The sequence below is a fragment of the Pelodiscus sinensis genome, chromosome 3, assembly GCF_052426305.1.
Source record: "Pelodiscus sinensis isolate ZL-2025 chromosome 3, ASM5242630v1, whole genome shotgun sequence".
NCBI lineage: Eukaryota > Metazoa > Chordata > Testudines > Trionychidae > Pelodiscus > Pelodiscus sinensis.
In genome coordinates, this window is record NC_143054.1 from 158,716,088 (window position 1) to 158,728,267 (window position 12,180).

At 43.7% G+C, this 12,180-nt stretch overlaps 1 protein-coding gene across 1 annotated transcript in view; it reads left to right on the forward strand.

The window, feature by feature from the left end:
• DNAH14 (dynein axonemal heavy chain 14) overlaps positions 1-12,180 on the forward strand; it is a 605,515-nt gene that overhangs the window by 498,947 nt on the left and 94,388 nt on the right. Inside the window, exons 65-66 of the mRNA XM_075925276.2 lie at positions 5,733-5,828; positions 7,733-7,873. Coding sequence (XP_075781391.2) covers positions 5,733-5,828; positions 7,733-7,873 — 237 coding nt within the window. The remainder of the gene's footprint in view (positions 1-5,732; positions 5,829-7,732; positions 7,874-12,180) is intronic.

The following is a 12,180-nucleotide window of genomic DNA, read 5'->3' on the forward strand; positions in this document are numbered from 1 at the left end:
CCATCCAGAGATCTGCATGGCTTGAGGGGACTAACATTTTAGCAGGCCCAGTTCTGGAGAAGGTTGTGTGTTGTCTTGTTAATTTCACAGGAAGAGTAATATAGCCTTTAAATAAGGTCTCTGCATCTGCAACCAGGGAAATCCCTGACATTGCAACTCCAATGAGTCTATGCTCTCAAGAAATTGAGGGAAGACACATAGACTGCCTTCTGTCTATCCACTTCTGCAGTGAGATTCAGATATTTAAACCCTGTGCCTCCCAATGAAACCATCTGGGGGTACGTCTACACTGCATCCCTAGTTCGAACTAGAGATGCAAATGGAGACGACCGAAGTAGTTAATGAAGCGGGGATTTAAATATCCCGCGCTCCATTAACATGATCTCGCCGGCGCTCTAGTTCGAATCACGGCTGATTCGAACCAGGAAGTGCGCGCCGGGACGCGTTAGTTTGGACTAAAGCCCTTAGTCCGAACTAATGTTACTCCTCAAAAAATGAGGAGTAACATTAGTTCGGACTAAGGGCTTTAGTCCGAACTAACGCGTCCCGGCGCGCACTTCCTGGTTCGAATCAGCCGTGATTCGAACTAGAGCGCCGGCGAGATCATGTTAATGGAGCGCGGGATATTTAAATCCCCGCTTCATTAACTACTTCGGTCGTCTCCATTTGCATCCCTAGTTCGAACTAGGGATGCAGTGTAGACGTACCCTGGGAAGATCTTCATGAAGGAAAGTTTGTGAAATCTTCCTCTTGAGGAAAACATAATATTTTATTCCTTTTTCATTCTTCAATAGTGTAAGAAACCACCCTTTATTTAACCCTCTCATAAACTGATGTTCAGAAGATGGAATCTCATCAGATATTCTGTTTGAGATGTAGCTAGTGACTAGAGGCAGGGAGGCAGATGGAGTAGGAGGTGAAGCATAGAATCCAGACCCACAGGGATGTTTAAAGAGAGTGAACAGAAATGAGGTAAAAGAGTCAGGATGTAGGGAGGGTTAGGTGGAATAGACATGAGGGTTGAATGAGAGGTTAAGCCAGTCTGTGTAAGAAGAAAGTTATTTAGTAGGCACAACCTGGAGAACAGAAAAGGGTGAGATGGAGAAGTAAGAGAAGTGTATGGGTAGATTAGATTAGCCTAACTGGAAGAAAAAGGAGTAGAGTGGGAGCAATTGTGTCTAGGAAATTAAAGTTGGATAAGGCCCTAGGATTCACATACAGTTAGGGAATTGGGGAGAAGCTAAGCAGAGCATTAGATGTAGCTGAGTGGGATAGGTAGAAATAGCTGAGGAGACAATCACTGACAGGAACACTTACAAGCACTTTGCTTTCAGATCTTCAGTGTGGTGAAAGGGACATTGAAATGAAAACATTAATTAGGATGAATAAATTATAGTAAAACTAATACAAATGTATCACAACTACATTATCTTCTGACTTTGCTCAGAATTTGGCTTTGCAAATCCTTTTTCCTAAGTGTATGAAATGTTTTGTCTTTATTTTCTGCTAGAGAATTATACCTTATAGTTTCAAAAGCAAGTAAGTTAACTTTGGCCTGGGAGAACCAATGAATAAAAGATTTCTTGTTGCAATCAAGTGACCTTGGATTATTCTGCAAGATGATATCTTTAATAGTTGAGATAGAAAAATGTTAAATGAAGTTTAGTAGTTGACATCTGACAAGTAAAATTTGTTCCTACTTTAGTAAAAGTTGAATATATGTTTGAGAAGTTATCAAAAGTTTACCACCCCCTTTTCTCCTAACTCTTCATTCATTTTCTAAGTGTCCCTTTGATCTCACTGATATATGCCCCCATGAATCATTTGTTGTGATTCGGGGGATAGTGGGGCTTGATTCCTACACTGTCCTGAATGATTTCAAATTTACCGACATTCCAGAAAGGTCATTTTTGAGTTTGGCTTGGATAAAAACTGCCCCTTCTGATCTTTCCATCATTAAGTTCACACTCTTTGACCTCATGTAATTTAACATTATTCACCTCCTTGCTTCCCAGTCTTGCCATGTATACCTTCTCCGGTCTTCAATCCATCAATATCCCTGATTCCTTATAAATAATCAGCCCTGTCTCCTCTCTTTCCAAGATAAGCTAAATATGTCAGTATATAGCTGTATTATAAGAGCTGAAGTTTATCTTTTTTGGAGACTTTTTTAGTAATATTCACCAATGTTAATAAACATAGCCCTATGATGTCAATGTAGATATTTACTTATGTCTACAAGCCAAACCAAGAAGGTATGGTGAAGAACATAAGAATGGCCATACTGGGTCAGACCAAAGGTCCATCCAGCCCAGTACCCTGTCTGCAGATAGTGGCCAATGCCAGGTGTCCCAGAGGGAGTGAATCAAACAGGTAATGATCAAGCGATCTCTCTCCTGCCATCCATCACCACACTCTGACAAACAGAGGCTAGAGACACCATTCGTTACCCAAACTGGCTAATAGCCATTAATGGACTTAACCTCCATGAATTTATCTAGTTCTCTTTTAAACCCTGTTATAGTCCTAGCCTTCACAACCTCCTCAGGCAAGGAGTTCCACAGATTGACTATGTGCTGTGTGAAGAAGAACTTCCTTGTATTTGTTTTAAACCTGCTGACCATTAGTTTCATTTGGTGGCCCCTAGTTCTTATATTATGGGAACAAGTAAATAACTTTTCCTTATTCACTTTCTCCACACCACTCATGATTTTATATACCTCTATCATATCTTCCCTTAGTCTCCTCTTTTCCAAGATGAAAAGTCCCAGTCTCTTCAATCTCTCCTCATATGGAACCCATTCCAAACCCCTAATCATTTTAGTTGCCCTTCTCTGAACCTTTTCTAATGCCAGTATATTTTTTCAGATGAGGAGACCACATCTGAATGCAGTATAGAAATGGGAAATGTATTTATAGTTGTCTAGGTCTATAATAGAAAATAAAAGGGCCAGCAGATTTTTCTTCCATATCAATACATATATTAGCAACTAAAGTACAGTGTATCCATTAAACTAACATTGGACACTGTAGTCGGCTTGGCTGCACAGAGGGGTTCCTCCTCCTCCGTGTCAGTGGGCAGCCACTCTGCCCCACTACACTGTCCCTTTAAGCCAAGCCCATGGCACAAGTCCCTGCCCGTCCTTCCTTTAGGCAGGTGGCACACAACAAAGTCTGCTTATCTATAAAGGCCCATCACTGGTTCAGGGTGGGCAGAAGGTCCACAAAGTCCCTTTCTGGGGATAGCCCTGGTTCAGGGAGTGGCAACAGGCAAACACAGAGTCAGTTTTACAGTTACACCACGCCCTGGTTCAGGGCGTGGCAACAAACAAACCCTGTTAATTCAAGGATAGGCTGGGCCCGGATTCAGGGTGTGGCAGCAGGCAATCACAGAGTCAGTTTAAGGGGAGGCCAGGTCCTTGGCTCAGGGCATGTCATCAAACAAGTACATGCAGTCAGTTTCTAGGGAGTGGTCAGGCCCTGGTTCAGGGTATGGCACCAAACAATCCAACACAGCAGGTTTGGGGGCTCCTTGTTCAGGAGGGGTGCAGGCTAATTGCCTGTGGCAGTGGCGAGGGGGAGACTGCCACCTGGTAGGTGATGGCGGGGGGGAGGCACAGGTCCACCCACTCCGCTGCACCCCAGCCCAGGGCCCTAGGAGCAACAATGCAGGCTGCTATGGGCTCAGCGGGGACTTCAGCCCAAAACACACCAGCCTTAGGGCCTTTAACAGCCCCCACTAGTCCCTGGGCCACTTCTCACCTCCCCCTCAGCCAGTACCTGAGTTTCTGGCTGTATGATCAGGGAGTCCGGTGCAGGTTTGTCACACTGGGGTCCCGGTGGTCTGGTCCAGTCCTCTGCGACTTGCAGGTCTCCGGGTCTCATTGTCTCCAGGTGCAGGCTTGGTCTGGTGTCTAGGCCAGTCTGCAAGGTCAGGCTCTGTCGGGGTCTCGGGCCAAGCCTCTAGCCTTGGCAGCAGCAGCAGCTTCTCACAGTTCCAGGGCAAGGGCTCGGGCATGGAATCAGGCTGGTCTTCGTGGTCCTCTTCATGGTCTGCTAGGGTAGACAGGCCAGGCCAGGCCAGTCCTCAGCTTCCCAGGCAGGTAGCAGGTAGTCAGCCTCTGGCCCCAAGAAGGTGGGAAGCCCTGGCCAGGCCTCAGTCCCAGCCTCCCAGGCAGGGAGCCCTAAGAACATAAGAACGGCCATACTGGGTCAGACCAAAGGTCCATCTAGCCCAGTAGCCTGTCTGCGGACAGTGGCCAACACCAGGTGCCCCAGAGAGGGTGGACCGAAGACAATGATCAAGCGATTTGTCTCCTGCCATCCCTTTCCAGTCTCTGACAAACAGAGGCCAAGAACACCATTTTATCCCCTGGCTAATAGCCTTTTATGGACCTAACCTCCATGAAATTATCTAGCTTCTCTTTAAACTCTAGTATAGTCCTAGCCTTCACAGCCTCCTCTGGCAAGGAGTTCCACAGGTTGACTACACGCTGTGGCTATGTCTACGCTGGCCCCTTCTCCGGAAGAGGCATGCTAATTTCTAACTTTGGAATAGGGAAATCCGCGGGGGATTTAAATATCCCCCGCGGGATTTAAATAAACATGGCCGTTGCTTTTTTTCTGGCTTGGGGAAAAGCCGGAAAAGAGTGTCTAGACTGGCGCGATCCTCCGGAATAAAGCCCTTTTCCGGAGGATCTCTTATTCCTACTTGCAAATAGGCCGCTGCTGCACACTGTGTGGAAGTTTTCAGAGAACTGTCCACGATAAGTCCAAGATCTCTTTCCCAATTTGTCGTAGCTAAATTAGCCCCCATCATACTGTATGTATAGTTGGGGTTATTTTTCCCAATGTGCATTACTTTACACTTATCTACATTAAATTTAATTTGTCATTTTGTTGCCCAATCACTCAGTTTGATGAGATCTTCTTGGAGTCCCTCAAAGTCTGCTTCTGTCTTGACTATCCTAAACTGTTTGGTATCATCTGCAAACTTTACCACCTCACTGCTTACCCCTTTCTCCAGATCATTTATGAATAAATTGAAAAGGATTGGTCCCAGGACTGACCCTTGGGGGACACCACTAGTTACCCCTCTCCATTCTGAAAATTTACAATTTATTCCTACCCTTCGTTTCCTGTCTTTTAACCAGTTCTCAGTCCAAGAAAGGACCTTCCCTCTTATCCCATGGCCATGTAATTTACACAAGAGCCTTTGGTGAGGGACCTTGTCAAAGGCTTTCTGAAAATCTAAGTATACTATATCTACTGGATCTCCCTTGTCTGCATGTTTAACCCCCTCAAAGAACTCTAAGGCTGTGTCTAGACTGGCATGATTCTCCAGAAATGCTTTCAACAGAAGAGTTTTCTGTTAAAAGCAGAGTTTTCCTGTGCAAGCTTCTGGCCCCTCTGCAGGTTCAGCCTTGCCTGAGTTCACCAGTTGGGTTTTTATAGCTCTGGCCCCGCCCCCTGGCTTCCTGTCAGGTGGCTGGGCGGGGTCAGCCTCAGCCCAACATGGTTCCTCCTCTTCCATGTCAGTGGGTGGCCACTCCGCTTCACTACAACACTTACTAAATCCTTACCAAAAGGACTGGAGGAAAAAGGTGTGTATTGGGAGAGGTTATTTTTCAGGTTTCTGAATAACTTCATAAAGTGTTGATGGTATGTAACACATTGTACACATTTTCTTCATTCAAATTAAAGTGCAGCCTGTGATGTATATTTTTATCTAGTTGGTGGAGCCAAAAAAAATCCGGGTTACAGAAGCTCAGGAAGTACTAAGACTTGCCCATCAAAAACTCGATGAAAAACAAAAAAGTCTGGCCCTGGTGAGACATTTCTCATTATTATATATTTTTCCTTAGATACTGAAGCATGTAAATATTCATATTTTATAGATCCTGTCATGAATAGGAGCTGCAAGGGAGAGTTTGACTCACCTGGAGAGCGAGGAAAGGGTTACTCTAACTTGGAGCTATACCTGAGAGAGGGGGTTTTGAGTATTCAGCCAATGAAATTCAGATAAGGAATTTTAAATAGAGAGGGGGATTTTTTCCCTCTTGTTTGGGGCAAGCAGCCATTTTTCCCCATGGAGGAGGAGAGACAGAGTCTTCCAGGATCAGATTCCTTGAATTCATTGAATTGTATAAGTAGGGAAAAGTTTAGATAGTCCATCAGGTTTTATTGTTTTCCTTGTTTAGGGATTTGGAAATCATGTCTGAGCTGATTAATTGTTTTTTCTCTTTTGTAACTAAAGATTACAGCCCAGGGATTTTCCCTGAGTTTATTTCTGTTCATGACTTTTAACACCCAGTCATTTAGTATGCTTGCAACAGTAGTCTTGTTTTATAATGAAAGTGTTTTCTTTTTGTTTTGGTTAACTGATTTTTGTGTCATTAAATCTACATGCCTAAGTGAAACCACATTACCCAGGAGAAGCAGAGCCCCATTGTTCTCTGCAGATTATCTCTGTTTCTTTTCCCAACTACAAGCAAAACAGAGGTTAGGGCAGAAGGGAGAGCTTTGACTCAGGGAAGGGATTCCAAGTGATTTCTTCCCTGGAAAAGGGTTTATTTTATATTTTTAGATACACTTGGTGGTGGCAGCAATCAGTTTTCTTTCTTTTTGGATCTTAGGGAAACTGAGACTGGACAAGTTTGTGCCTGGCAGTTATGGAGACAGGTTCTTACAGAGTTTATTCTGCTAGCCAGCCCCCATATCTACCCTCTAAGTGCCAGTTTGGGGAATTAAGCCATGACAGATCCTATAAAAACTTGCAGAAGTTCTTTTTAAAACTTCAGAAGTAAGAAACTTTAATAGCGTAGAGGCCTGAGTCTACTATCTGAAGACTGTAGAACGCCTGTCTGATGTCTCATGTACTTAAATTGAAGCTTTACCTGCACTAGGACTGCAAAATCAGTCTTTTAATCAGATTTCAGAGAAGACTAGAGACAAGTGGTTTCTTCTGAGAAAAAGCTTCCGATGAATGCATCCTGATTAGTTTAATTCCCTTCAACAAACTACTACTCAAATTTGGGACACTGATCTTTACAGTGGGAGTAGGAAGAGGATTTATTAATGCTGCAAGTTTAAAACAATAGAAAATAATCAATATTAATAAATAATTCCAACAGAACAATTCCAGTACCTAGGGAAAATGTTGCTCCAAAATGTAGGAAAGGACCTCTTGAAAATTGACAGTAGAAATTTGTGTTGGGCCTGTACTTCAGAGATGGTAAAGGTGACTTAGCCTTAAAATTGCTATGATCATTTGACATTCATGGATTGTTGTATTATTGTCAGACAGTGCACAATGAGAAAGTTTTAGAGCAATGCAGTGTGAAACAACTGTCAGTCACTACTGTGTAAGCTCTTATTTTATAAAAATGAGTAGTCCTGTGGCACCTTCAAGACTAACAAAAATATATAGTATCATGAGCTTTCGTGGGCAAAACCCACTTCATCAGATGAGCTCATCTTATGAAATGGGTTTTGCCCACGAAAGCTCATGATACTATATATATTTGTTAGTCTCTAAGGTGCCACAGGATTAGTCATTTTTAAAGTTACAGACTAACATAACTCTCCCTCTGAGATGTATTATATAAGTTCAAGCCTATTACATCAATAGCACACATAGTAATTGAAATGGTGAACTAAATCTGATAAATGGCAGACTTAATCAAAATAGAAAATAAAAATCTTGATCTATAATTTGCCAATTGATTTTTAGATTGAAGAACATGAACAGAATTTAGAGGCAAGCTATCAAGAGAGCATAGCCCAGAAAGAAGTGTTAGCAACTCGAAAGCAAGTGGCAACTCAGCGTCTACACAGAGCATCTATATTAAGCACAGCTTTGGAGAATGAGATGGTATTGCCTTTCATTTCTTGTATTGTCTATTTTTTGGCCTCAGCATTCAAGCATGAGTATCATAGGAGTTTTATTTCATTTACATGTTTCAGGAATGGGAAGCTGACTCCCCTTTTCCAATAATGCTTCCCCTCTCCCACATTACCATCTGGCTTACCAATATGTTGTGGCCTTTTGTACTGGGCTGTCTAATTTAATAACTAGAATCTGGCCTTGAGCAGAAGAGAACTGCAAAGATTTGAAACACATTTTTCATTGACAATCCACAGTTCTTCTTCAAGTACTTGTTCATGTCAATTCCAATCCAGTGTATGCATGCATGCTCACGGCAGCCAAAAGGTTTTTCCCCTTGAATATACATTGGGTCTTTCTGCACAGACCCTGCAGTGGCGCCCTCATGGCATCCAGTGTAGAGCCCCACCATCCTCTTGGTTCCTTCTTATTGCCAGTGACGGTTAGGTGGAACTTCCCTGTGCTTTTGTCTCAGCAAGTAGCACTGAGGCCTGTGCAATAACATCTCCCTTTTGGACTTCCTGGGTTTTTTTATCAAAGTCAAGGTTGGAGCTGAGGGTCACATTTCAGGGAGGTATCGGTGGCCTTAGACACATTTGTTCCCACTTCAGCACCACTGGCATTGGTAGGATCAAGGATAGTCACATTGTCATCCAGCACCACCATCCCAACGCTGTCAGCACCAGCACAGCCTTCACCAATGAAGTCTTCACACAGTACACAATCAACCTGTGGAATTCCTTGCTAGAGGATGTTGTGAAGACCAGGACTTTAACAGGGTTAAAAAAAGAACTAGATAAAGTAATAGAGATTAGGTCCATTAATGGCTATTAGGATGGGTAGGAATGGTGTCCCTAGCTTCTATTTGTTAGAAGATGGAAATGGATAACAGGAGAGGGATCATGTGATGATTACCTGTTTTGTTCACTCTCTCTGGGGCATTTGGCATTGGTCACTGTTGGGAAGAAAGGATACTGGGCTAGATGGACCTTTGGTCTGACCCAGTATGGCCCTTTATATGTTTACTACTGACAGTGGTTCCAGCACTGACTGTGATTCCAGCATCAAATGATGGCCTCAACACCGATAATACTTTCAACGGCAGCAGTACTTGCATTGGTGTATGCAGCCCTGACATTGAGGGGCACAATGCCATCTGCATTGGCATCAGCCCAAGAAATCCAGGTGCACCCCTTGGTGCAAAAGGAAGGGAGCAGCCACCCCTTATGAGGTTCTGTTCCTCATCCTAACCAGACAAGGCACTGGCTGGCATGCATACAGCCTCAGCCTTGGAGGACAGCAGGGTTCTCCACCATTTGCTGTGGCAGGTTCCTCAGAGCTTGGTCATTTAGGTGGAGGACTCAAATCCAATGGTGAATATCCTCGCCCTCTCTTAGCCTCCACCTATTGCCATCCCTCTCATAAAGACCACCTCTAACACATAAAAACTTTGCAGAAGACCCCAGACTCATTGTCCCTGATGGCTAAGCACAATGAAAGGCACTACTCTGCTGTTCAGGGGCTATGAGCATTTGTACACCTATCTCCCTCCTGATTCTCTCATGGTTTATGCTGCCACCCAACATGAGTGCCAGGGCTTCCTAGACAGAGGTATCATATGAGATTTTGGTCAGGGGGAGAATGACCTGTGCTTGCCATGGTGAGATGGGGGAGAAGAGAGTGAGAGCATGAGGGGATGGACTGAGGACAGAGGCTTCAGCAGTGTTACTGCGCATGTCCAAATGTGGGGGGAACCAAGCCCAACCGCCCTACCCCAAAGACACATCATCTCTATCCAGGGACAACTAAGGCACTAGAAAACTCTCCTTTTTTGGCAGACAATTTAGCCATTAGCCACAAGAGACTATAGCTAATTCCTATATAAAAGAAAGACATTTCAATAATACCCACTCAGCTCTAATACTAGCATATTCTGACATCTTGTGGCAAGTCACTGAAAAGACACTGGTTAGCCTTAACATTTTAATATATATTCTTACTTTTTTACTAACTCTGTGGAGAGAGAGAGAGGCCCTATCAGGACTTCCAGGCTGTATTTCAGCTCTGGAAGGAGAGTGACATCTAGAGGTTTACAGCAGGGGCAGATACATTTCAGCTTTATGTAAGAACATCAGATTGGTCATATTGGGTCAGAACAATGGTCCTTCTAGTCCTGTATTCTGTCTTCCAACAGTGGCCAATGTCAGGTGCTTCAGAAGGAATAAACAAAAGAGGCAATCATCATGATCCATCCCTTGTCACCTATTTTGTTTGTTTTAAATCTGCTTCCTGTACATTTAATTAGGTCATCTTCTTGTGTTATGTTAGTGAAGGAATGACTAACATTTCCTTATTCTATTTTTCCACACTACTCATGATTTTCTAGATCTCTAACATATCTCCCCACCCTTTACTCATTTATTTTCCAAGCTGAAAAGTCCCAGTCTTGTTAATCTCTCCTCATATGGAAGCTGTTCCTTACCCCCTAATCATTTCTGTTGCCCTTTCAATACCTTTTCCAATCAATATGTCTTTGTTTAAGATGGGATGACCAGATCTGCATACGATATTCAAGATGTGGGCATACAATGACTTTATATAGATGCAATATGATATTTTGTCATCTTATCTATTCCTTTCCTGGTAATTCCCAATATTCTGTTAGGTTTTTAGTTTTTAGATTGCCACTGCACATTTAGCATTTGTTTTCAGGGAACTATCCACAAGGATTCCAAGATCTCTTTCTTGAGTGGCAACAGCTATTTTAGACCCCATCATTTTTGTATCTATAGTTAGGGTTATATTTTTTCATGTGCATTATAGTTGGGCTTCATTATCTCTTCTTTGGATGTAGGGAACAAGTATGCCACCCTCAATTTGAAGTACGCATACTTTTGTATAGCAATAACTCTGCCCCATAAGAAATACATGAGGTTTGTGGTCAGCAACATTCACTACCAGTTCATGGTCCTCCTGTTCAGTCTATTATCAGCCCCTTGAATATTTACCAAACTAGAAGACTTATCCAGCATTGCCTGGGCCCAGTTGGATGGGGGATACTGCACAGGCCTCCCGGCAGTACTGCCAGGGCTGACCCAGGACTGGAGAGGTGGGCCACTGGTGGGTCCTGTGGAGGGTGGACAGGGCTGCACTGCCCAGCCCTAGTGGTGCTCCCAAAGGGGAGAGGGGGAGAGAGGTGCAGTGGTGGGCTTGGGAGACTTTGCCCCCCCCCCATCTGGCTCATGGGCTGGCGGAGAGAGGTTTGAGGCCACTGACAGGCAAGATGGTGAGCCCCATCCCCAGCTGGCCACTCAGTAGTGGCTCTGGAGTAGTGGCTTCCCTGCACTCACTGCCTCCAGTGATAACTGTGAAGAGACACCTTTCTTCATACAGCACAGTTAACCTGTGGAATTCCTTGCCAGAGGATGTTGTGAAGACGAGTACTAGTGTTCTTTAACAGGGTTAAAAAAGAACTAGATACATTCATGGAGGTTAGGTTCATCAATACTTATTATCCAGGATGGGTAAGAATGGTGTGACTAACCTCTGTTTGTCAGAGGCTGGAAGTGGATGACAAGAGTGGGATCACTTGATGATTACCTGTTCTGTTCACTGCGTCTGAGGCATCTGGCATTGGCTACTGTTGGAAGACAGGATACTGAGCTAGATGGACATTTGGTGTTATCCAGTCTGACTGTTCTTATGTTCTTAAGAGAAAGGGATGGCTGAAGATTGGTAAGAAGACCCCTGCACACATTACTTGTGGGTCGAGCCATCACAGTAGGGAGTTGAGCACTGGGTGTGAAGAAACCGCTGTATGAAGAAAAAATTACTTTTGTTTGTTTTAAACCTACTATCTATTAATTTCATTTGGTGACCTCTAGTTCTTATGCTATGGAAACAAGTAAATAAATAAAGGCTTCTTGTGAAAGAAGCCTTAGACTTGGGCAGGGTGAGGGGCACATTTGAGAGACCTCAGAACACAGGGACTCTGATCTCAGGCAGACACCACTCTGCACAACAATGTCAGAGAGCTGAGAGCGGAATGCCTGGCTTTTTGGGCCCACCTGTCGAGGAGCTGTGAATCAGTGTTGAAGGACAACACAACAACTATGTTTTATATCAACAAACAGGGTTGTATATGCCTCTCCCCTGTGCCAGGAAACCCTCAAGCTATGGGACTTCAGTGTAAATCTCTTGATATGCCTAGTTTTATCATATTTTCTGGAAATACAGAATGAATTATTGGACTACCTCAGCAAGTTGTTCCACATCACAAGTGTTTCCTTACACCC